General features: G+C 36.9%; 1 protein-coding gene and 1 pseudogene across 1 annotated transcript in view; one reads left to right on the plus strand and one right to left on the minus strand.

Annotated features, from left to right (window-relative positions):
* The first annotated feature begins 2,305 nt into the window (after positions 1 to 2,305).
* On the plus strand, positions 2,306 to 2,396 carry LOC148837724 (U2 spliceosomal RNA; annotated as a pseudogene).
* A 4,169-nt stretch (positions 2,397 to 6,565) lies between these two features.
* The window catches only part of LOC148837725 (zinc finger BED domain-containing protein 5-like), a 49,437-nt gene continuing 29,998 nt past the window's right edge, over positions 6,566 to 26,004 (minus strand). The window contains exon 3 of the mRNA XM_088911134.1: positions 6,566 to 6,755. Within this exon, the coding sequence (XP_088767260.1) occupies positions 6,566 to 6,755 (190 nt within the window). The remainder of the gene's footprint in view (positions 6,756 to 26,004) is intronic.

Consider the following 26,004-nt stretch of genomic DNA (forward strand, 5'->3'; position numbering starts at 1 on the left):
GCAGTTTGAAAACAGAATTTCTTGTGTGTAATTTGTACTACAGGTACCTGGTTCTTGGACATAGATTTTTAAATATCTTTTTACTTTAGTTGCATAAGGAATGCTTGTTTTTCTTGACAAATCATTTATCTGAGTGCCAGTGAAAAGGCTCACACTTTAGAGTATACTGAAGAAAAAAAAGTCAATTAAGTCAATTAAATAAAACATTTGTAACTGCAAAATAGTGTTGTACCTAAACAAGGTAACACTTTAGATGTAGACTTTTTCTTGACATTGATAAAGAAACATTCATTGGACATGCATTAATAGTGGACATAGAATAATAATAACTAGTAGATTCATTAGATGATAATAACAAAACTCTTAATACTGATCATAAGCTGCTATAACTTTTTAAAACACATTAATCAATTATTAATAGACAATTACAATAGAGACCTAAACTAAGGTGTGGCCCAGCCCTAATGTTTCCATGTTTTTTGAATATCTTTCAATACTGTATTATCTTTATTTAGAACCTTGAGTGACAGTAAATTGAGGAATAATAGAATATCTATTAAACCTTCATTATACACCTTGATCTAAAGTATGAGTCTTTTTATTAGTGCACACTGTTATTTGTGAGTCTGTCTTCCAGCCTACATTGTGTGTAACAAACAGAAAAATAACCTAAATGATTTAACCTCCAGGACTGTTACTTTCAACTGCTAGTGCTTGTGAAGGTCTCCATTTTCTGATGATATACTAAGATAAATTAAAAACTCAACAAGTGAGTACTGGGACCCATAGCATTTGTTCCACTTTTAATGCATCACAGTAAAGGTTGCAAGGAAACAATTCTGACATTTGGATTTGAGGCATCAGGCTTTTCTGATTTCCCATACAGAGCTTAGAATTCAGGTAGGCTACCAGGTTGTGCTTTCCAGAGCTTGCTCCTTTTAAAACTTAACAAAGAGACTCATGAAATTAAATTGCTGCAAATTGGTAGATCAGCATAATTAAAATATAAATATCGATACTATGCATTGTTAGAAGTACTGTAAATAATCATGAAGCTATTATTCTGCTTCAGAACTCTAACAATCTAAATAGTTATTTGTTTTTCATATAAATCTGGGTGAGAAGTTTATTCCTGCTGGTTGATGGTTTTGTAAAGACTGGCATCAAGAAGTCATAAAGCTGAACAACAATGATCAAGAGATGCCTGAGGCAGAGCCTATTGTGGTGTGGAAGAGAGATGTGCTCCTACTAGATTCTGCAAATAAAAGAATTAATGGTATGGGAAACTCAAGGCGTTTATGTTTTTCATGTTTTTCAAGCAGCATTTCTGTCACATTTAACAGCCAGGCTATGGAATGCAAAGGAAAATTACTCTGTTTGTTGTGTGTGCATGTCTGTTATATTATGGCAAGAAAAGAAAATATCAGCTCGATACAACAACTTTTTTATGCAAAGCTGAGTCTTTGCTTAAAAAAAACAGCTACTGTACACCTGCCAGTAATTGATGTGATTTTGTTTTCTTTTTTTAAACTGAACTGTTTCACTACAGACAAACCAGAGTTTGTTCTTTTATTTTTTTCTCAAGCTGAAGGTTTTCTGTGCATTCATTACAAAAATAATCATTTTTTACAAGATTACCAAAAAAGTCCAAAGCAAAATGTTTTTATGATAACATTTCTGTTTCAGAGGAAAAAAAACAGTTTAACTGTGTTTTGTTCTAAAACAAAAAAAAAGCTTTAATATTGGATTAGGATCTGTCAATTTAATTTAAATTTTGCTTAAAATAGTCAGTGTAACATTTTGCAATAAATGCAGAATGGCACAATGAAAGAACTGCTTAAGGTTTACCATAATCACAACTTTGAATACCAAGATGAAGGTAGATGTAATGGCTACAATAATATTCTACAATTACTATAAATACTACAACATTACCTGTGGCTTTCTTTAATAAAACTCTGGTAAAGCTCTCTGAGTTGTTTTGGAAAATCTTATGATACAAAAAATCAAATTAGTAAATATTTCAGATGACAGGTTTGCTGTAGGTACACTCATAGTTTCTTACTGTATCTGGAAATGAGAGAACGGAATCCAAAACATACAGTATGTTAATCTCTACAATGTTTGAAGAGAGGAGTCAGACTGCTTCCTTAAAATACATTTTCATACTACTGCAGATAATCCAAGAAATATTAAGTATGTTGTGTTATGGTGTTTATAAGACTGATTTCTAGGCCTGTCAAGGACTTTGACTTTATGAATATCATTAATCAAGTTTCATTAAATGATATGAATCACTACTATCATTGCTTCTCTGCCTTTTGGCTAAGATCAAGTGTAGTATCTGTTCTTATCAGCAGCCATATCACCCTGCAACTTACAACTGGCAACCCACTGAAGTTAAGCAGGTGTGAGCCTGGTCAGTACCTGGATGGGAGACCTCCTTGGAAAAAACTAAGGTTGCTGCTGTCAGAGGTGTTAGTAGGGCCAGCAGGGGGTGTTCACCCTGCGGTCCATGTGGGTCCTAATGTCCCAGTATAGTGATGGGGACACTATACTGTAAACAGGCACCGTCCTTCAGATGAGACTTAAAACCGAGGTCCTGACTCTCTGTGGTCATTAAAAATCCCACGGTCTTTCTTGAAAAGAGTAGGGGTGTAACCCCAGCGTCCTGGCCAAATTTCCCATTAATGCTTACCAATCATGGCTTCCTAATAATCCCCATCTATGAATTGGCTTCATTACTCTGCTCTCCTCCCCACTGACAGCTGATGTGTGGTGAGTGTTCTGGTGCGCTATGGCTGCTTTTGTATCATCCAGGTGGATGCTGCACATTGGTGGTGATGGAGGGGAGTCCTGTATAGTGTCCCTGTCACTATATTGGGGCATTAGGACCCCCATGGACCGCAGGGTGAGCACCCCCTGCTGGCCCCACTAACACATCTTCCAGCAGCAACATTGTTTTTTTTTCCCAGGAGGTCTCCTATCCAGGTTCTGACCAAGCTCACACCTGCTTAGCTTCAGTGGGTTGCCAGTTGTGAGTTACAGAGTGATATGGCTGCTGGCATGTATCTCAGCTATCTGTTGCTGACCCCCATGAAAGTTAATACCAATTAAAGAAACATCCCCCATTAATGTCACACCTGTTACTGATGCCCAATCTGTCCCAAGAGTTGCCAATGTGTGGGGACACATGGACTATTGTTTTGTGACCAGCAGCCACCTGCGTGACTTACAGCAGATGTTAACATCCCCACTAGCCAACAGATCTTCACAGAGACATGATAAATTGTTGATTTAAAAGGAAAAGACCAACTGTGCAAGCCCAGATTGAAATTTATCCAAGACATCAGGGTTACCACTCCTACTCTTTCGAAAAGACCCAGTTTGAAGAATTAATTTTGTCTTATGATTACATGTTTTAATAAAGCAGTGACAGACAGAGGCTTTATCCCCTTGTAGCCTGAGCCTGTGGAGACCCCCAGTGAGAATCAAGTTGCTGTAAGAGATGTTGGTAAACTAGTTCTCTCTGGATAAGAATTTTAATCCAGTGTCCCAGTATTGTGGGAAATGGGAGCACTGCTCTAGGTGATGCCATCCTTCAGATGAGATGTTAAACCAAGTTCCTGATAACTAGTGGTTGTTAAAGATCCAATATCACTGTTTGTACAAGCGGACATAGTGTATTGACAAAATTACACTTCTTGCTTGCTCTTTTTGGCCTTTTTATGTTTAACTGCTTAGGAGGGGACAAGTAAACATACAGTAAATAAGTGGGGATTACCTGAGGAACTCACTGCATGAAATAGACCAGGTGTTGCAGCGTACTTTGTCTTTCCTCTCTGTCCCTCTTTTCCACATTTGATTCCAACCAGCTCAGTAGCCCCATACAATCTAATATGTCACCTGGATGATGGTTGTTTGGACAAACAGTGTGTCAGTCTGTGAAGAGTGTTGCCTGGCATACTGTATATGCTACAGAGTTAAAGAACCTCAAAGAGGACACAAAAGTAAGGAAAAAAAACCCGACAAAAGCAAGAACCATCATATATTATATAAAGCAAAAGCTGCTACCCTTCACCCACTTTTGTCACCATGTGACATCATTACATAGTTTTTTGAAAATCTGAAAAGACTAATGCAAACTTTTTTCATAGAAAGATAGACTAGTGCTTTTTAAAATATTGTATACTGTATATGACATATTACATTATTAATATACTGTATATATTGCATTCTTTCTCCCACTGTAGGAGCTTATTGATCTTTTTCGTTGAAAAGATATTTTATTTCTCTACTAACCATGAATTGAAACTTCTGCCATGAAGCCACCTTATATGATTATACATTTTTAAGATGCTTGCAAGGACCTTTGAGGCTTCCAGCAAAAGAAATTTCAACGAAAGGCTGATATTTATCTTGGTACAACTTATTCACAACTGAAGACCATTGTGTTGTGATGTCTTTGTATTGTGCACCCTGTGGTGCTTCGTGTGGTGCCGAGAGTGGAAAACATTTAAGATTTAAAGGTTTCCTATCAACAGTGCTAGAGGGAAACAGAGGTTTTGTAATCAATTCTGGAGAGCAACTCAAGAGATATTTGGATTTGCACTTGCTATCAACTATAAATAAAGTAACCTTGTCATTGTCTGCCTTCCGGATCGAACTTTCCTAAGGCTTTAAAGTATCACCAACATTGCAATTATATTTGCAACACCTTCACCTGTCTTGTAGAGAAAACTGCCTTCCTGATGTTTGTAGCTGTACAGAGTAATAGAAGATACTAATAATGTGTCAGTTCTTGAAACACATGCCCTATATTAAATTCACATTAAATACTAAGAATACTTTTTAACATGTCCTAGGTTTTATCAACATCCCTTACCTTAGTAACATCAATTTTACTATAGAAGGTACTATAGTTGGAAAACAGGTCAATTTCCAAGAAAACATGACATTGATCAAATACCTTAATTACTGTAAATCGTTTTTTTTCTAAATTTGAAGTCACACTAGACTACAGTAGATTCAATCAAAACTTTAATCCCTCTCAGTGCTCACTATGAAATTTGAAGTAACATTTTCAAGTGATCGAAGCAAGTAACCTTTGACAAACAGAAGGTCATCATGAAGTACTGGCAGAAACTTTAAGATAAAATTGGTTACAGAAATAAAAAGAGTTACCAGCCCTCATTGAATCAAAGCATTTCCCAGAGAAATGTTTGGCATTTTAAACATTCATGATATAATATTTATTTAATGATTTTGAAAAATCTCCCTGGAAAGTAAGTGAAATTTTTAACCATATGGTGTAAGTTGGTTGTGTTGTATTTCTCCAAGACATGTAAGAAATCACTGAAAAAGAAAATAAAACAAAATCTGAAGCAAAAATTATCATTCATTTCTTTTCTGTTACAGACAGTATGGGACCTTAATAGCACTGGTATAATCTCATGTTCAGAAATACAATACATACACACAAATACTGTATAAGAGTGAAAGATATTGTGAAAATGTGAAACCAAATTTGAGAAATAAGATCAAATCATCTTTTAAATCTGAGTAGTGCAGCAGCAGAATAAACAAGGTTTGCTTTGTAATTTTTAAATTTGTATGTGATTACAAATTACAAAAGGAAAAATACATCAATGTTGACTAGAAGATTAACAAAAACACACAAGGGAACAGAACACACATTCATCTCTGCGTTACTGTTTATTGGAAAAGGCCATACGAGAAAAATAAAGAACAAAATGAATGTACAGTATTACCATACAGTATAAATGTCAACACCTAGTAAATGTTTAGCATATTATTACAATTTACAACTGTAAAAGTAGCATCATCAAATGTGTTCTCCTCTACTTAAGAGAAGAGAGCAAATTTTTATATCTTTACAACATTTCTTTAAAAATCAACTGTGGTTTTTTGAAAATGCACAATGTGAACCTAAATTAATTCAGTCAAATTCAATTCAATTCTTAATTGCCATGTAAACAAACTTGATTTGAATGTGCCCCAGAGCACCCCTATAAAAACAATAAAACAACAAAATGCATATTACACTTACAGTACACGTACATAGTACATATAATTCAATCAATCAAAGGTCGATTCCACTTATATTTATATTCATTCCCTTGTAATACTTGCAACATCCAATATCAAGATACAGTATTGAGATGCGTAATGGCCATTAGATAGTGCTATTTCCGAACCAAGCTCTACTACATTTGATGCTTTGAAACCTCCTACCCAAAGGGAGAAGTTTAAAAATGAGTTGGCTGGATGGAAGGAGTCTGTGGACACCTTCTTAGCTTTCCATTCGATGTGGCTGTCATAAATAGAGGCAACCAAGGTAAATTGCATCCGATGATCTTAGAGGCTGTGTGTACTACTCTGTCCAACTGTTTCCTCTCTCGGGCAGTTGTATTGCTGTACCACACTGTTATCAAGTAGGTAACCACGTGCTAAATTACAGTTCTAAAGAACTGTGTCATTGTTTTCTGATTAAATCCAAACTTCCTCAACTGTAATAGGGAGTATAGCCTCTGATGGTTTTTCTTCATGATGTGACAGGCATTAACTTCCCGCTTTGATGGCAGATGGTCGTGTCAAGAAACTTGAAGTTGTCCACTCTCTCCACAACCTGGCCATTGATGACTAGTGGCAGATCACCTCTGTCCCTGTCAAAGTCCCCCACCAGTTCTTTAGTCTTATCAATGTTCAGCTCCAAATTATTCTCATTACACCTCCTGGCCAGTGCATCAACCTCACATGTATGTGCTGTTTCATCATTGTTAGTGATTAAAACCTACTAATGTTATTTCATCTGAGAATCTTATAACTGTATATTCATAAACGAGTAAAGGTGTGGTGACAGTATTCAATATTCAGAGTCATAGACTTAAAAAGCACTTAAAAAGGACTCCTACCAGGCAGAAAATCTAAGATCCGGTGTTACAGGGACTAGCTAATGCTCTGCCCTTGATGTTTATCAAACAACTTCAGTTTTATTTAATTGTATTAAAGGCTGAGTTGTAGTAGATAAACAGGATGATAAATTGCAGTTGAAGTTCTGTAGCACACACAATGTGTGAAGGCTTTAGCTTTATGCGTTTTTACTTTGTTAAGGATTTCAAACTTCAAAATGTTTGCATGCCAAACAGGAATTTCTAAACATCAAGGAAGACCGATTTAAACCTTCACCCTACTTAATGTAACCTAGCATTTTAAACAAATACATGAGGTTTAAACACCACCTTACAAACAGCACTCCAGTCATGAGTGCCTTAGAGTCCCAGACGTTTCTTTAAAAATTAGTTATTAAATTAAATTATTTTAAAAAGCTGATGCAATTTCTTAGGCATATACAGTATGTACCTCCTCTGTCTGGTATAACACAGTACAACATTTTAAACAGCAACACAACATGTTCGATTGCCTCATATTATTGTCAGTCTCCCAGAAAGGAATCACTGTCCAGTGATCATCTCTCTAGAACCTAAATTTAATAATAAAGCACCCAATTATTGCAATCACAAAGTCCATTTTTCCTTTCAGGGAAGCAATGTACAGTATGTTATTATTATTGTAAACTGTTCTATGTGAGTTATAGCACATAATATTTACTCCCTTTGAGAATTTGCTGGCTGAGATCCATGGCAGCTGGAAGCCATCATGAAGTCCAATTACTGTCTGTCTGTGTCAACATCTGGAAACCACTTCTGCTGTTCGGGCTGTCTGCATCCCAGTGTGAATAAGGCTCCTGGCCATATAAAGCCAACATGTTGCACATGGAATGCAGGGACTGTGGTGCACACAGGGCAGAGAGAAGTCTTTTGACTTTAACAAATGGCTTGAACAATGTATTTAAATAAAAATATAAATGAGAAGCATCTGAATTTTATTACGGTAAGAGCTTTTGAAAGTGAAGCCTCCATCAGCTCAGATCCTGGGGCCCACAGTTTGAATTGCATCTTCTGCTTCTATAAGCTTTTCATTTAATTTTTTTCAAAGGAGTCATCCTACAGAAACGGGAATGATACATTGACTTCCTAATAAAACCTCAGTATGACTGACAAATGCTTTAGAAGCATTTATGCAAAGATATATATACAGTACACATACTGTATATTGTATAAAGCACTATGAGTCAGAATTTTGTGATTCCCCTGAATAATCTTATTAAATCACAAGCGAACTTACTCTTCAGCTCAAAAAAAAAATTCAAAAATTGAGCCACCAACCAACGTGTAACATCCAACACATGGCAGAAGTTTCTTTCACCTGTTTGGAAGCCACTACAAAATACCAAATGTGAATTTGCCACCTGAAAGGCAGAGGTCAACATTGTGATTAATCCAGGCTTATCAATGTACTATAAAACTCTTACATTTGGATTTCCATTTTAACATTTTGACAGGTGGAGGTTATTTAATTCTGCCATCTTGATAGTCATTGCTGTTAATACTGCCATACATTATGCTATACTGTAGTTTCTTTTTGATAAATAATTATAGTAACTATTAACTGACTATGATGATAATCAGTTATAGACAGGAACTCAAAGTTATTAATGCTGACCAAATGATGATTGCAAAAAATTCTAGTTGAATTTTATATTGTTTGTAATTACCCTTAGTCTGTGGAAATGAAAACAAAAAGGCAAAGAGTTCTGATTAACTGGAAAGTGTAAGCTGCAATTTATTAGGCATCAAAGTTTCAGTCAATGAAATTAGGAACAATTACTCTCTGCGTAGTAATAAATACAACCTATTAGTTAACATGGATTGCATTTTATAAAACAGAAATTTAGTTTATTGGGTTAGCCAGGCTGAAAGACAAAGTATGAAAATATAGTAACACAAAGGTGATTGGTTAATGGTTTACCTTTCCTCACTGGTGTTGTTCATGGTAAATGAAGTGCTGTTATCTCAACAAACTAAGTAAAATGTGATGTTTCTGTCTGCACATTGATCTTTGTTGAGAAGGGGTATTCCAAATGTATTCCAAATATATATATTTAAAGCATAACAGAAAAAACAACAAACTCCTTCCAAAGGAAAAAAAAAACATCCAAATCAGCTGACCATACAGTCACCATTTTTGCTCTTGTAAAATTTAATTGACATGTACTTCTTTCTATGAAAACAGTTTTATATTCCAGTCTGCACCCAGCCTTCTAAAATTAGAATGATTTTAGATAAGAGGAGTAATTTAGTAAAGTACCTAGACCTCTTATAGTGTTGAAACAAATCAACCACTGGATGAGAGGACTGTATGCATAGAATTAATGCAGAGGTTCAAAGTAACCACAGAGCTTAGTAGACTTCAGTATATAAAATCACAAAATGACCAGGGTAGGTAAAGAGCTGTGAAGCTGCCTGCAAAAGAAAGTTATTCAAATTAGGTGAAAGCTTACATAATGTCCTGGGCCTGCAAACACAACATTTGACTTCTCTTCAAATTTCCGCTGAGTCAGCAATGTTTGGGTCCACAAAGATCCATAAAGTTATGTTAAAAATGTACTATGAATTAGTAAGACATTTAGAATACAGGGTACAATTTTGAACATCAAGATATAACAAATGATATGTCTGCTTCAGATACTGTATCAGTAAAGAAATAAGTAAATAGACACATTCCCAAGTTCAAAGAAATGTCCTATTCTGAATGAGTTGTTATGCTTCCCCATGTTCAAGTGGATTTCCTCACACAGTCCAAAGACATAATGTGAGGTTACAAGTAGTTAGCTTCAGGAAATATTGATCTTGGTGTGAGTATGGGCAAGTGTGTGTCTGTATGTGCTCTGGGATGGACTGGCATCCCTGCACATGTTGCTTACTGGGATAGGCACCAGCTCCCCCCATGACCATGAATTGGATTAGTTAGAAAAAGGTTGGATGGAAGATATTAATAGAGAAAACAAAACCTGTTAAAGCATAAGACAGATGGAAGGGATTGCTAAGATCTATATTTTTTTAATTTAATTTAAGCACAATTTTGTAAAATTATGCAGTGTATAATACAGCCCTTACCACTCAAAAGGATAATTAGAATTTAACCACTGAAAATTATTTAATATACTTGGATGTGACAGGCCTACCTCTCCACGGGTGGCACAAAGGCCTGATTACATGGAAATCACATTGTATAGCCAAGATACATGTGTTAGGAGAATTTATTTGTCATACTTCTTCATAACAAACACCTACTCCAAATCAAATTAAACCATTATGAATTAAGCTCATGTGAGAATGAGGCTCTCAGCCCTTTACCAATTAACTACATGTAAACCTACTGTATATACAAACAGTAGAGGCTTAAAGACCTAGTGGCAAGTCATCTGATTCTGCTTCTCTACTGCTGGCCTGCCACACTGGAGTACATCTGATGAGTAAGAGCTTTTACCTAAAGCTTGTCTTCTGGACCCTAAAAATAATAATGTTGTTAGCATTTATATTTATAGTACCTGTAGGTAGCTGCTACCTACTATGAGTATAAGTGCTTTTTTACGGTACCTGTTCATTAAACCTTTACCTGTTCATTTATATTTATAGTTATCTTGCCTATGTTTTGCACTATGTAGAATATACTCAAGTTTTGGGTTTAAAAAAATTCTAAAATATTAGCACTTTGCTATTATCATTAGCCATTCTCATTCATATGAATCATTTTATCAATAACAAAAAGGTTTGTAAAAGAAAGAACAGAAAGAAAGTGAAAAGAAAAACTGAGAAATGTTACCGTGTGTTGAGCAGTGCGAGTGCAGAGCAAGCTACTGTACATAGTCTTGTTGTTGAAGCCAATACCCTGGCTTACTTCAAGAAATTTTATGAGATCCTTGGTTCAATTACTGTAGCTACATAGTATGAAACAGGCTAGATGGGTACAATGAATCCTCTCTTTCATTTTTTATATTCAAAGCAGAAAATCATTATCAGTGAGCATACAACTCACACACAAAAAATATTTTATCTACTTAAATATTTAAGTTTAGTTGCATTGTATGAAAGCCGTCAACAAGTTTAGCACCATAATATGTTATCACGTTTTACCTTTTTTTTTTAATTACCAAAATACAAAGGGCTTCATATCATACATGAGAAATGATGCTGAAGCCTAATGGCAATACACATTAGTAAAGAATCTGTGAGGTACAGTCAGGTAAAGTTGTAAAATCAGATAACAGAAGCCTTTTGCTGTACGCTACCTACAACTTCTTTTTGTGTGGGTTGTTACCGAGAGAGAAGCCACTTTTCTATCTAGAAATCTACAGTGCTACATCCAAGATGTAATTATGTCTTAAGGCACTACTGTGCTTTATATCATTTTGAATCAATTCACTCAGCAACCCCATATCTAGCAAATAATCTACATTTCTGGTGTGTATGTTTTGTTATGCAACATTCCTTTAACAGTGTCTTTTGTTGATTCTCTTTCTCAGTTTAAAGCTGCTTTGTGTGTATTATTGTGAGCAATAAGTGTTAGTTTTATTAATCCCTTAACCAGAATTTACAGGTGGTTTAGATAGTTAATCCCAAACCCCATTTAACTCGTATTTCAATCCTGCATTTTATCTTTCAATTATTTCAAGAGTTGCGGGAAAACCGAAACCGTTCCCACCAAGTAACTGGTGCAAGGCAGGAAGACTGGATGGGAAACCAGTTCATCACAGAACACATGGACACAGACACCTGGAGCAAACACATAAGCCAGCAGCCATATCACTTTGCAACTCACAACTGGCAACCCACTGAAGTTAAGCAGGTGTGAACCTGGTCAGTACCTGGATGGGAGACCTCCTGGGAAAAACTAAGGTTGCTGCTGGAAGAGGTGTTAGTGGGGCCAGCAGGGGGTGTTCACCCTGCGGTCCATGTGGGTCCTAATGCCCCACTATAGTGACAGGGACACTATACTGTAAACAGGCACCATCCTTTGGATGAGACGTAAAACTGAGGTCCTGACTCTCTGTGGTCATTAAAAACCCAGGGTGTTTCTCAAAAAGAGTAGGGGTCCTGCCCAAATTTCCCATTGGCCCTTACCAATCATGGCCTCCTAATAATCCCCATCTATGAATTGGCTTCATTACTCTGCTCTCCTCCCCACTGATAGCTGGTGTGTGGTGAGCGTTCTGGCACACTATGGCTGCCGTCACATCATCCAGGTGTGGTGTGTGCTGCACATAGGTGGTGGTGGAGGGGAGTCCCCATTACCTGCAAAGCGCTTTGAGTGGAGTGTCCAGAAAAGCGCTATATAAGTGTAAGCAATTATTATTATTATAAACTTGGATGTTACCATCATATAAATTAAAAATTATATTATTCCTGCAAAGAAGCTGCATATAAAAGTTATTATGTGTTGGATTTTGTAAACATCCAGACTCCAGTTAGAGAATGAGTTGAGGCCGGGATACTGTTTCCTCAGTGAAACAGTACATACAGTACAGTGCATCATCATTTGCTAGCATAAGAAGGCACTGCAGTAACAGGCAACCTACCACTAGAGGAAGGCCTCTATAAACTATAAATAGGTTCAATGGGTGTCAATTTGTAGATGTGATTGTTGGTGATCAGCTGAAATATAACACAGATATGAAAATACATATTCTCACGTGGTTTTAAATAGTATGTTTGGGGCTGTAGAAGAGGCAGATTGCAAAGCTAGTGGAGAGTCTTTTTGATTTGTTGGATAACCCAGACTCCACACTAAATCTCCTGTACTTTGACAAAAACATTGCAGGTTTTCTGTGTACACCCTATCTAATGGTGGGGTTGTCACAATAAAATTGCACACTGTTGTCATAAAAACAATTCCTTGGAGGTGGTAGCTATGGCATTTTACATTTTGGGGTATCAGGAGTGGTGTCATCGAGATCCAATAACCCTGATCCATTATATGTCCAAATAACCAAAAGTCTTTAAGGGTGTTAAGGCTTTAGGCCAGAGTTTGGAGGCCATGTCTGATATTGTCTGGATAACTGTGTTCAGTAGCAGATATAGCATTTTGTGTGTTTACACACATATGAAAGGTAAAATGTTTCATTTCAAGGTTGGACGTCTGCATATGTATGAAAGGTTAATGCAAAGCTCCAGTTAATGACATCATTATATTATATGGATTCTATTTTGACATTATTCACAACTTTACAGACAGGGCTCCAAGCTGATGATTGTTGTCTGAGAAATTTAATAAAGAGCATAAGTTGTTATGCTTTAAACTTACTTTACTTGTTTACATCACTATAATGTTTGCAACATTTTAAAGAAAGCAGTTCAATCTTGCTTACATATAAAATGAAAGTGAAGAAACAGATGGAAATGCTGTTAGTGTCCTTAAGGATTCCTGCAACAAAGGAATCCCTTTTGTAATCCCTTACAAAATGATTGCTAAAGCCTGCTTATTTTTAAAATTGTATCATATACTATATCAGATATCATAGCTAACAAAATGATACCAATATTCATGTATTCATTACTTCAAATAGAATGACATCATCCCAACATGACATGACATCACAAGTGGCATTAAGAAAAGTGTATAGAGAAACTGAAGAATCATAAGAAAAATAATAAAAATTTGATGTGGACAGTTTTTTCTGTTAGTTTTTTTTATAACTGATAGTGGTAATGGGCGTGAACCTAATGTGCAAGCAAGTCTCAAAAGGTTTCAAAACCAATTCTGTTTTAAATGCAGCATGTAGTTCCACGATTCCTTTAACTCCCTCTCAGGAGAAAATCCTTGCATAAACAACACTTCTATAAGCATTATATTTTCACCACAGACTCCAATAAAAGTATTTCTGTGCTGTGGCTCCTTGAAAAGATTTTATTTTGGTCCATAAATTTAAAGAAATTACCTCAGCTTGTGTTTGTAACTCTGTTTTCAAAGTTTTTTTTTGTAAAAGAAAATAAACTGAATGGAAACAGTTCTACTTGAGGCTTTTATTCAGATGTTTTTCATAAACATTTTAGTCACAACAAATACCGCATGACATGGAAGTCTGATCTAAACAAAACTGGATGTCTGGATGTTAGCCATTTAATGTAGTTCTTAACCAGATAAGTTCCAGTCTTGAAAACAGATATATTCCAAAGAATAACACACATGCAATGTACTTTACTATATAAAGTAATGGATTATGTCAGAGGTTTTAACTTATGAGAAGACTAATTTTACTATCATGTAACTTTGAAGAAGGAGTGATATTAACAAAGTACTACAAGCCCAACTGTGCAGAAAAGTTGCAAATGAACTACACCTTACAAATCATCACCCCGAAAGATAGATTTTTAACAATATCTCCTCCTCCATTTATTTTCTTTTCCAAAATTAAATCCCAGTTTATGCTGCTTTACTGCCTTTTTTTCCCCCATAGGCAGAGAAAACCTAAAATACCATCCTATTCAACCATATGAAGAGTGCCAGTTACCTTTCCTTGCCCTGAATAAAATGTGTTTTTATATCACCACCATTTCTGCAATCCCCAATGACTAATCTGTTAGATGGACTACTTAACTACTGTATATGGCTCTTTATCCAGTATATTTTAAGACTGATTCTATTTTACCACCCTCTCATGTACAGTATAATATCTTGAGGGAGAGGAAGCTGCTGTTAAGTGTCTGATCTTGCTTCAAAAAGCTACAAAATATGCTGCTTGAAGTGAAGGAACTCTTAAGACAAAACATTTTTCAACTGACATTAAAACTTTAATGTGGTTTTCCGCTTGGATTAATTAAATTCAGTGTACCATGGGAAAAGCACTTGGGAATAAGTTCTTTGCAAAGCAAGTGGGTGGAGGCCTGCAGACCATCTCAGTTTAAGGAGGAAATGTTTGCTAAGATGGAATATTAGAACTAATCATTTGACAAACTTATATTAGGTCTATTCATACAATTTAATAATCACTGACCTTAGAACAGCATCTAAAGCAATATATTTGGTTCCCAAATTATCTCAGTGTAGAAGATTTAACTGCAGGATATTCCAAATGACTCCACATGTGTCTTTATATCATAGTTCCATCAGTTTTGTCAATTAATCAATTTGTATGGTAAAGAATACTATGGCAGGGCAGCTAAAGAAAGAGCTGTACCTGACCTGCCACAAGAGGCCACTACACAGCCCCATATATGCAGAAATAGTCAGACAGATGATAATTAGGCAGGTAGGTCCCTTTTCAGGCCATATAGGCCCATGGGGAGAATGGGGGGCAAGGGCCACCATTTTTCTCAACCATCCGACACTGGAGGTGGAGGTGATGTGGTCAGCATCACGCTCCGGCTGGCCTATTACCCCCAGAAGGATTAACCTCCAGTACTCACTTGGAAAGCAGGCTGAGTGGATCTGAGAGCTGGATGGAAGGAATTAGAAGAAGCTACATCACTTGCCCCTACCTGGGATTGAACCCAGGACCTTCCAGTCAGGAGCTAGATGTCCTTGCCATCTTAGCTACCACGGCTTCAATGAGCTGATTAGCCTGACAAAAATTTCTTTATTGGCAAATACTGTCTCACAACTCAATCAAATGGCACAAAGAGCTGTGTACCAGTGGTATAAAACATTACTGTATAACTGAGAATCAAATTTTTAAAATATGAATCTCTCTCTCATCCTAGCGTTAATCCCACATCAGCAGGGTCCGCATGTCGGCACGCCTGTCTCCATTTGGTGGTTTGAACCAAATCTTTGAGCTTTGAGCTTTAATTACCATTAAATGCAACCAAGAATACTCCAACCAGCGCGTCCCTCTGCCTGCTGTTGGGGGGGAGGAGAACAAAGTAATGTAGCCAATTCATAGAGGGGGATTATTAGGAGGCATGGGACATTTAGCCAGGACACCCCTACTCTTTTTGAGAAACACCCTGAGATTTTTAATGACCACGGAGAGTCAGGACCTCAGTTTTACGTCTCATCCAAAAGATGGCACTTGTTTACAGTATAGTGTCCCCATCGCTATACTGGGGCATTAGGACCCACATGGACCACAGGGTGAGCACCCCCTGCTGGCCTCACTAACACCTCTTCCAGCAGCAACCTTAGTTTTTCCCCAGGAGGTCTCCCATCCAGGTATTGGCCAGACTCACACCTGCTTAGCTTCAGTGGATTGCCAATCGTAAGTTTAATTAAAAAATTAATTTATATTTTTACATTTATATTTAAAAGTATAAATAAAAATGTTGGCTCTTAAGCATAGGATTCAATTCAATACAAGGTCACACTTTAAAAAATAAAACAGGAGGAGATAAAACATTACATTTTATATGGGATTATGCTTGGCCTAGTACCTAAGGATGGATAAAGAAGAAAGTAATGAAAAAAACCCAGTCTATGTCAATTTCAGAATGTAAAGTGTAAAGTAAATCCAATTTGTTAGTCCAACTTAATAATAATATTTCCTTACATTTATATACTGTAGTGCTTTTCTGGACACTCCACTCAAAGCGCTTTACAGGCAATGTGGACTTCCCTCCACCACCACAAATGTGCAACACTCACCTGAATGATGCGATGACAGCCATAGTGCGCCAGTACACTCACCATTCATGAGCTATCAGGAGGGAGGAGAACAGAGTGATAAAGCCAATTCAGAGATTGGAATTATTATGAGGCTATGATTGGTAAAGGCCAGGGGGAAATTTGGCCAGGTTGCCAGGGTAACACCCCTACTCTTTTCAAGAAACACCCTGGGATTTTTAATGACCACAGAGAGTCAGGACCTTGGTTTTTCATCTCATCCAAAGGACTGGTGCCTTTCTACTGTATAGTGTCCCTGTCACTATAATGGGGCATTAGGACCCACATAAACTGCAGGGTGAGTGCCCCCTACTGGCACCTCTAGTACTTCTTCCAGCAGCAATCTTAGTTTTTCCCCAAGAGGTCTCCATCCAGGTACTGACCAGGCTCTCACCTGCTGAGTTTCAGGGAGTTGCCAGTTGTGAGCTGCAGGGTGATACTTGCATGTTCTCTAAACTTCCAGTTGTAACCTCAATCTTTTTGCAATGCGTAATGCAGTCCTTTGATTTGACTTGATTAATGCATTTGAGGTTTTCAGAAACCTTAAAAATATCCCCTCAAAATCCTTTCTTTTCAAGACTAAAGATATTCTGTTTGAGAGAATTTCTTTATTACCCCCATGGGGCAATTTATTTTACCTCAGCAGACAGTATAAAGGAAAACACTTAAACATACAGGCACACATGAACATGAGCAAGAATTGTTGAGCATGGTTGTGTCCATAGGAACAAACCTGAACTTGTTTATTTTTAAATAGGAAAAATCTGCATCTGCACTCTGAGGTTAGTAGTTGGAATTCATTAAAACAAGGGGTGTGAAGTGTCCTAGGGTTCTGAGTGTTCTTCCAATTGCATGATTTTATTTGTAGAGACATTCAACTTCAAACAGTTTTGTTCACACCAAGTGGCAAACTCATTAACAACTAGCCCATGACAAACAAATGAGATGGCCCCCTCAAATGATTGCAGGACAGAGTTGTCAGCAAATGTAATTATGTGTCTTGAGTGGTGCTCTTATAATAATTTGGATACAGGACAAAGAGTAAAGGATACAATACAATGGGGGTGGAGGGTGGTAGAAGAATACCAACTTGTTGGACAAGGCTTTGTTGACTCTTACGCTCTCAATTATGTCCGTAAGGAAATAAGTAACCCGGACGACAGGATTAAGATTAAGACAATAGTTTGGTTGCCAGAAAATGTGGTTGAATACAGTTAAATACTGGAGAGAAATCTACAAATAGCAACCTAGCATGAGTTCCTCAAGATTGTGGAGGACAAGGTAAAGAAGGCATATTGTAGTATCCTCCACACGCTACCTGCCTTTTTAGAAAACTGTGGGTCTAAGAGATCCTATACTGTCTGCCACAGTCTCACTTTTCACCATATGTTTAAAAGTTTTCATAACCAGTGAGGGGAGAGCTACTGGTCTATAATCATTGAGTAAACTAGGAGATTTGACTTCTGCCACTGGAACCACAACTGATTCTTTTCAGATCCTAGGAACATTTTGCTGGTTCATTGACATTTAGAAAATAAAGAAGAAAAACACCACACAGCTGTCCTTCACACCTTTTCAGTACTCTACCCCCAACAGAATCAGAAACTTGACTCTTTCATTCCTTTTACACACAATTTACACACCTTAATATAAATATCACAATCAGAGATCCTGCCTTTTAAAAAAATTGACTTCACTAGTAAAATCATGTACATCAAATCACAAATAAATGTGATCTGATTTTCCATCTGTGCTAGTGCTCTTGGTCCTCTTCTAATGCATTCCCACCATTGACTTGATACACTGCCATGCAGAGAGTGGGTTAGCTCTACTCATTTCGCCCTCCACTCTTTTAACATTCATTTGAACCTCTCTACTCAAAGCAACACCCCCATAGAGAAAAAAATATTTTTTCTTGTTTAGAACAGACAGAGAGATTTCATCACCCAGGGCTTCTTATAAAGAAATACTATGCAAGATTGCAGAGCCATACCATATTTTCGCAAAAGGTTACGTAACCAGTAACTGTATCTGTCAGTTCGTTAAAATCAGCACTTTGGTGGTTAAAAAGTCCTAATACCTGCACTCATAACAATTCTGCAGCTGTTGTAGAGAATCCTCAAAGATTCTCCTCACTCCCTGCTGGCCAGATGCAAGCTCTCCAAACATTCAACACCAAGTGCTGTTTCTAGTTCCAGTGTCACCATGGTCGTAAGTCAATCACCTGTGACAATCATTGGTGGGGTATTGTGACAGGGTGCCTGTTTTTTTTCCAAATGAATGTTAAATACTCCAATACCTTTCCCGTACCCTTCCTGTATGTTTCTTAGTGTGTTTCATATGGGATACATATGAAGTGTGACTGATACTTACCCTTTGTTTCCCCAGAATCACTACAGTGTTCCCCGTTAGAGTATGGGATTGTGTTGGACAAGATGGCCACCAGTCACCTTTCTGTTTGTAGTTTCCCACACTGCCACATCAGCACTAAAAAAACTGCTGATCTTAAAGGGAAAAGTTACTGGTAGGCCATCAATAAATAACTGATGTACAGTACTGTGTGTCTATTTTTTGTTTAAATGTATAAAAAAGCCTCACATGACTTTGTTGAAGTTTCTAAGTTTGTAGAGTATTCTGAATCTGTATTAAGTTACTTTTTTGTGTAAAACTTGTCCACGTCTATCAAAGATATGAGCAAGTCCCTTTGGGGGGGGCGGTCCTGGGAAAGGAGGAGCTGTAAAAGGGACTGGGAGAGCTCAGTAAAGACATGGTGCCTTGAAGGGAACGTGGGCTGTGAGGACCTCTGCGAGTTTTTTTGGGTTATCACTGTTTGAAGGCAATAAATCCATTTTTGTTTGCATTTGAAGACTGCAGTTTGGGAGTGTTTTTCTTATGAGCCTTCCCGTCTGGGAACCCCAGATCCTTTGTCTACAGCAATACTCAGGTGAACTTAAAGTCACAGTCCAATTTTGTGTCCGAACAGATGCCTTTACTTTCCAAGCCATTCAGTGACCCCTTACTTTATTCTTAACCTGGAACCAGGTCTTCTGTTTCTGCCAAAAATAGAACGAATTAATGAATAATTAAGTCACAAAGCCATATTTCACAATATTCCTTTAATCCAGCCAAAACATTCATACTTTTGGCTTGTGTTTACATATAAATGCTTTATATTTATTTATAGATATTATTTTAACCTCTCTTGGCTAATGTGGCTATAGATGATTTAATAATGGACGCTTTATTTCAAAGGAGTTCCCAAAGCTTACTGTAGTCTTTGTCAGTGCTGACATTTTCTTTTGCCTCTAGATTCATGGTGATATAGTTTAATGCCAAACTGAGATCAGAAAAGATCTTCATTCGCATTTTGCTCCATGACACTATTGGGCTCTTCCCCCCTTGATATTTTTACAACATAAACATTTGAAGTACGTAATGAAGATCAAGTGATATGGCCAACAAGTGGGTCATTGTGTACCTACCTGCAGTTAAAAACACAAGGCCTGGATCTCATTAGTAGTACTGGAAAGTCTAATTTATTTAAGCGTTAAGAAAAGAAACAGTATATCATACTTGGCACAGTTTACATTAGATTCCACAGCCAGAAATGAAGACTATTATTATTCATAAAAATCTGTAAAACCACAAAAACAAGCTGTGGTGATGGAAAGTATTTCTTAGCTTCACAAACCTCTTTGAGTTCACTGGAACTACAGAATCCTATTTATTTGTGTAATTTCACAGAGAACTAACTTCTCTTCTTTTGGAAGTGTCAGTGGTGTAATTTGTACCCCTTTTCCTTTATTCCTAAATGCCTTGGTTTTATTTTATTTGAGATCAACTCTTGTTCAACCTAGTGGAAACAAATTCACACCGACATGCAATGTGTTTGTGTACCAATCTTTAAAAGTGGTAGGAATGGATGGTTAACGAAAATGGCAATTTATACAGTATGACTAATTACTGAATGTTTATTCTGGTGTGCATAATATATATCTTTAACACTATAAGTGGTAGATTTGTATCCACAAAACCGATAAAGTGGTTTATTTGAAAAAAATGCACTGGTACCAAGAAAATCAATGGCATGCAGTGGCCATTGATAAGGTATGCATTTAGGATATTAAAACTTATTAAATCCTGAACGCTTTTTTTAAATTGACAAATATCATTTACAGAAATTTTATGTAATTCTATAACATTCTAGTTACTTTAGAATCTTTTACTACATCTATACATTTATAAGGTGTTTCCGTACTGCTCCAGTGTCTGGAGAATTGTCACATTGTTGTTAATTTAACTGCTGCCTACAAATTGTATGTACTAAGATGATATGAATGATATGATATGAACTGTGTATTTTATTGGAACTTTGGAGTTGGCATGGTAGTGTGACTGTTAGCTCTGCTGCCCAACAACTTTTGGGTCCTGGGTTTGATTCTGTACTGGGATACATTCTGCACAGAGTTGTCCTCAGGGCAGTATGGGTTTTCTCTAGTTTGTTTCAGTCTCTTCTCACCTTCCAAATATATGCTAGGTTAATTATTGTCTCTAAATTCTGCTTGTGTGCGTGCACTGGGAAAAACTGGCATCCAGTCCAGTGTAGTCCAGTCTTGAGCTCCAGGGAATATTGTACATGGGAATATTGTACAGAGGAACTTTAAAGTCAACTGAGCAGCATTTGTATTAAGACTCCACTTAACAGTACATTAGAACCAGATGACAATATTTTTCTTATTTTTCTTAGTACAACAAGGCTTTATTTCAACCAACAGTGTTTGGGGCATTTTACAGGAAAAAAACAAAAACACTCAAGAAAAAAAGAGAAAAATTAAATGGAAAAATACAATATTATTAAACAGAGATGAAGAAATACATTTAAAAAATGATTAAAAACAATGGTTAGAGCAATGCTGTATTTTTAAATCCTCTGTATTATAAACAATTTTCACAATCCATATCACCTCCTACAGTATATTGGGAAAATAAACCCCAAATTTAAATAAACCGCAGAAAAAAAGCTCCAGGGGTGGAGAGGTGGCACTGTGGCTAAGGATCTGTGCCTGTGGCTGGAAGGTTGCTGGTTCAAATCCTGCAGATGGTAGAGGAATCCTACTGTATTAGGCCCCTGAACAAGGCCCTTAATCCCAGCTGCTCCAGGGGTGTTGTATAAATGGCTGACCCTGTGCTCAGACCCCAAGCTTTTCTCTCCCTGTCTGTGTGCCTGTGTATCTCATGGAGAGCAAGCTGGGGTATATGAAAAGACAAATTCCTAATGCAAGAAATTGTATATGGCTAATAAAGTGATATTTTCTCTTATTTTGAAATGCTTTATCCTGCTGTATTTATAATTCATGGAATAAACCTATATTTTAGATATTCAGAAAAGGCATTTAACAATATCAGTGTCTATTACTGAAATTATCTTATGTGTTATAACAAAGGGGTTTGCAATTAATGTGTTACTGACAAGCTTTATCTCCTTTTACGTGTTATCTAGCTGTGGTTAAGTGCTGGCATGTGGCCTGTAACACATGAACACTTTGTGAATAGTCACTGCACACTAGTGATAGAATTGTCGTGAAGCACAAATAGACAGCTGCTTTTCACATGTGGTTCCCTTATGCTACCATGAAGTACAGCAACAAAATCAAATTACATTTAAAAACTCTAGGAGAGAAAATTACATTCAACAGCATTTAAATGAGCTACAGTAGATGACCCAAATGGCATAATGTGTGAACTTTTTAAACCTATTCTTACTATAGTAAATAATGACTATGGAAAATGTAAGTATTGTACCTTACTTGTAAGAGCACCAAAATTAGGATTTAAAATATTAATTCTTTCTTAGGCTTCGTCGATCTGAAGATTCTAGATAAGCTGATTAAAGCTATCAGATTGCTTATATACAGATGCAGCCATTCAAAATGCGCGGGCGATACCGCATTATTTTCCGGTACGCTGTACGCAGTCTACCGCAAGCTACCGGTAAATACCGCGAGTTACCGGTAAATACCGCTAGCAAAATAATAGTATCCGGAATTTCCGCAAGGTGGAGCTAATAAAGCTCAACCTCTCATGTTTGAGCTGTAGCCATCAAAGTCTTTAACGAAGATATTAATAATAGTATTAATAATAAATGACCTTGGACAAGCTGTAAACTCAAAGTATTGCCCTGGTCCACATTCTTTTTTTCATTGACCGTCTTTGTAAAAGTAACGCCACAGCATTTCGCAATCACGCATTTTTTTCCAATCATGCAAAGTACAGTGATTCACCATGCCTTTCACATGCTCATAAAAGAGATTGATTTAGGGACATAAACATATTACCGTATGCAAACTGTACTGTATACAGTATGTATATGTATATTTAATGTCTTAACTGTGCCCGTTTAAGTATTGAATATTCATATCTAATTTTACCACTGAAGGGAAATCTTAGTAGCTGAGCATAAAAACAATAGGAGCATACTGCAACGCGTGTGAAGGCCATAAACGATATTAATTTTGGAACATAAACATACAGTATATGGCTGGTCTCGGTACTTTAAAGAAAACATACACGAAACATGGTTTCATTATGACCAGAATCTTGAGATATTTTTAACTTGATTTACAGTATTTGAGAGGTATGTCTTAACACCGATACTACAGTGCTTAAGTACTACTCACGTATATGTTTCTAGGTTTATATTATGCATTTCATACGGTCAAATTACTTTTGAGCAACTAATAAGAAGCGCGAAACGGTATGCGTTTTACTTTCGTTTCGTGCTGGGACCCGTGGATTGATTAGAGATATCAAGTACATACAAGTCATTTTTTAAATGTTGTAGTTCGTCTTGAAAAAATGTTACGAGTACATCATCTATCAACAATTACACAGGTTCTGTTTCCATATTGCGGATTTTGGTTACGTAATATTATTTTCTAGATTTCACGTTGTGAATATATGATTTGGGCAAACAGAGCCGCAAAGAAGTACATTATGGGTTGTTGTTTTTTTTTGCAGTTTTATCTAGAACAAGCGATGCTTAAACCTTTGTCTGATTCTTGTGAAACTATCCACACGACAGTTACAGTACCTAGGAGTTGACTTCAGTGATGTCACTGATGGGATGTTTCTAAAAATCCATCCTCTGTAAAACGTCTTCTCTAGTTGTCCTGCATATGTATTCGCTAATGAAGCTGTGTGTTCTGAGCCTGGATCTCTACATTTCTGTATGAACCACCTTAGAGGGCTAAAGACAGCTTGTGTTTAAATTGAGTGTAAGGCAATTTATGCTTCTAAAGTCATGGTCAGCATTTTTGTACTGTGCTGTAAACTTGTTCTGTGCCTAGTCACATTATTTTATAGCGTTTTCATAGCGTTATCAAATCTGGTGGCGCTGTGTTAGTTTCCTGACTCCCATGTCACATGGTCTGTGATTGTAACCTGTAATACCGGTTTAATTCGTCACAGCCAGCACTCCGGTTGTAAAGTAGAAGCAGGCGAGATTTCCAGCGAAAAACACCTCCCCCTTCTTCAGGTGTGAGGGTCTTCTGCTCAGAATGAAACGCTAAAATGTAATGTAGGCTCTGAATGGGTTCTGACTTGCTTTAACAAAATATGTTTACAAATCCTTTCACCTGGCATTTTCGTAGTTAGAAATTATGGAACGCTCTGTTAAAAGCAAGGGAGTTTTTATGTCCGTTGCAGTTCTTTTGCAACATGAATATAATTATATCGTTATTAATTTCTTGAGATACGCGATTCCATATTATATTCCCTTTTAATCAAATTCTAAAAGTATGCTTGTTGACTCCGGTATCGCGTTAGTTAAAGACTTCGATGCTTAAAATGTTTAGGAGAAATGGAATACTGGTGTGTATGTTTTCTTTAAAGTACCGAGACCAGCCATATACTGTATGTTTAAGTTCCAAAATTAATATCGTTTATGGACTTCACACGCGTTGCAGTATGCTCCTATTCTTTTTATGCTCAGGCACTAAGTAAAAGGAGATGCTTCATATTGCTTGACTAATTTTAAAAACTAAGTTAGAAATGCAGACGCTCCCTCGGTGCGCTGCTCTGGTGCGCCGGCTCTTACACAGTGCCTGTCTGCCGTAAGCGTTACAATATACATACCCAACACTGCTTGTACCCATCTGTCATGCAAATAAAACACCTTGAATTGAATTGAATTGAGGGGAGAGGGGGGAATACTAAAGGCAATACTGGCTCAATACCCTCGATGGGCTTTGACGTGCTAATGCGTTGGTTTAACAGTCCGGGTGTGGCAGGCTTCCAATGTCAACTCGACTCGATTGGAAGACAATGAACGTATTTTGTGATATTTAGAAATATAAATTTGTTTGGTGCGAGTGAGGTTTTATTTAATCTCTGACCAAGGGAAACGTTTCATTTTTTCAAAGAAATGTTTGTTAAAAAATAAAGTCATAGTTCTATGGGATTCAATCACAGACCATGTGACAAGGGAGTCAGGAAACTACTCTAACACACAGCGCCACCGGATTTAATAACGCAATAAAAACGCTATAAAATAATGTGACTAGGCACAGAAAAAGTTTACAGCACAGTACAATAATAAATGCTGACCATGACTTTAGAAGCATAAATTACCTTACACTCAATTTAAACACAAGCTGTCTTTCTGTATGAACCTCTAAGCTGGTTCATACAGAAAATGTAGAAATGCATTAGCCTGATTATGATTAAAAAACACATAATTAAACACGCGTTTGCGATTTAAATCAGAACACGATTTAAATCAATATAAATGTTTATATTGTAACGCATACTGTCCAGCCTCCATTTCTCTATAAAAATTTACTCTGTTGCACACACACACACAATAGAAGGAGGAACCGCTGTCAGAAGGGAAGATATGTTCAAAATATCGCAAATATCGTTCATGTTGCGATATTTTGAAATATAAAAGTCAATTGATTGTCCATAATATCGCTATTCTATTTTTTCGAAGAAATGTTTGTTAAAAGAAAAGTCCGGCACCAGCTGGATTCGATCACACAACCTCCCAGTTGCTAGTCACGCACCTAGACCAGTCGGCTAGAAGACAGCTCGCATGAACAGGCAGGCGAAAAAGCCCTACACAGCCCTGTCGCAGCACACGAATACCGTTATTAAATTCTTTAGATACGCGATTCCATATTATATTCCCTTTTAATCAAATTCTAAAAGTATGCTTGTTGACTCCGGTATCATGTTAGTTAAAGACTTCAAAGCTTAAAATGTTTAGGGAGAAATGGAATACTGGTGTGTATTTTTTTCTTTAAAGTACCAAGACCAGCTACAGTATATACTGTATGTTTATGTTCCAAAATTAATATCGTTTATGGCCTTCACACGCGTTACAGTATGCTCCTATTCTTTTTATGCTCAGCTACTAAGATTTCCCTTCAGTGGTAAAATTCAATATCTACAACGGGCACAGCAAAGACGTTTTTACTGTAAGTC

This window comes from Atractosteus spatula, chromosome 3, assembly GCF_055471065.1.
Source record: "Atractosteus spatula isolate fAtrSpa1 chromosome 3, fAtrSpa1.hap1, whole genome shotgun sequence".
NCBI classification, from domain to species: domain Eukaryota; kingdom Metazoa; phylum Chordata; class Actinopteri; order Semionotiformes; family Lepisosteidae; genus Atractosteus; species Atractosteus spatula.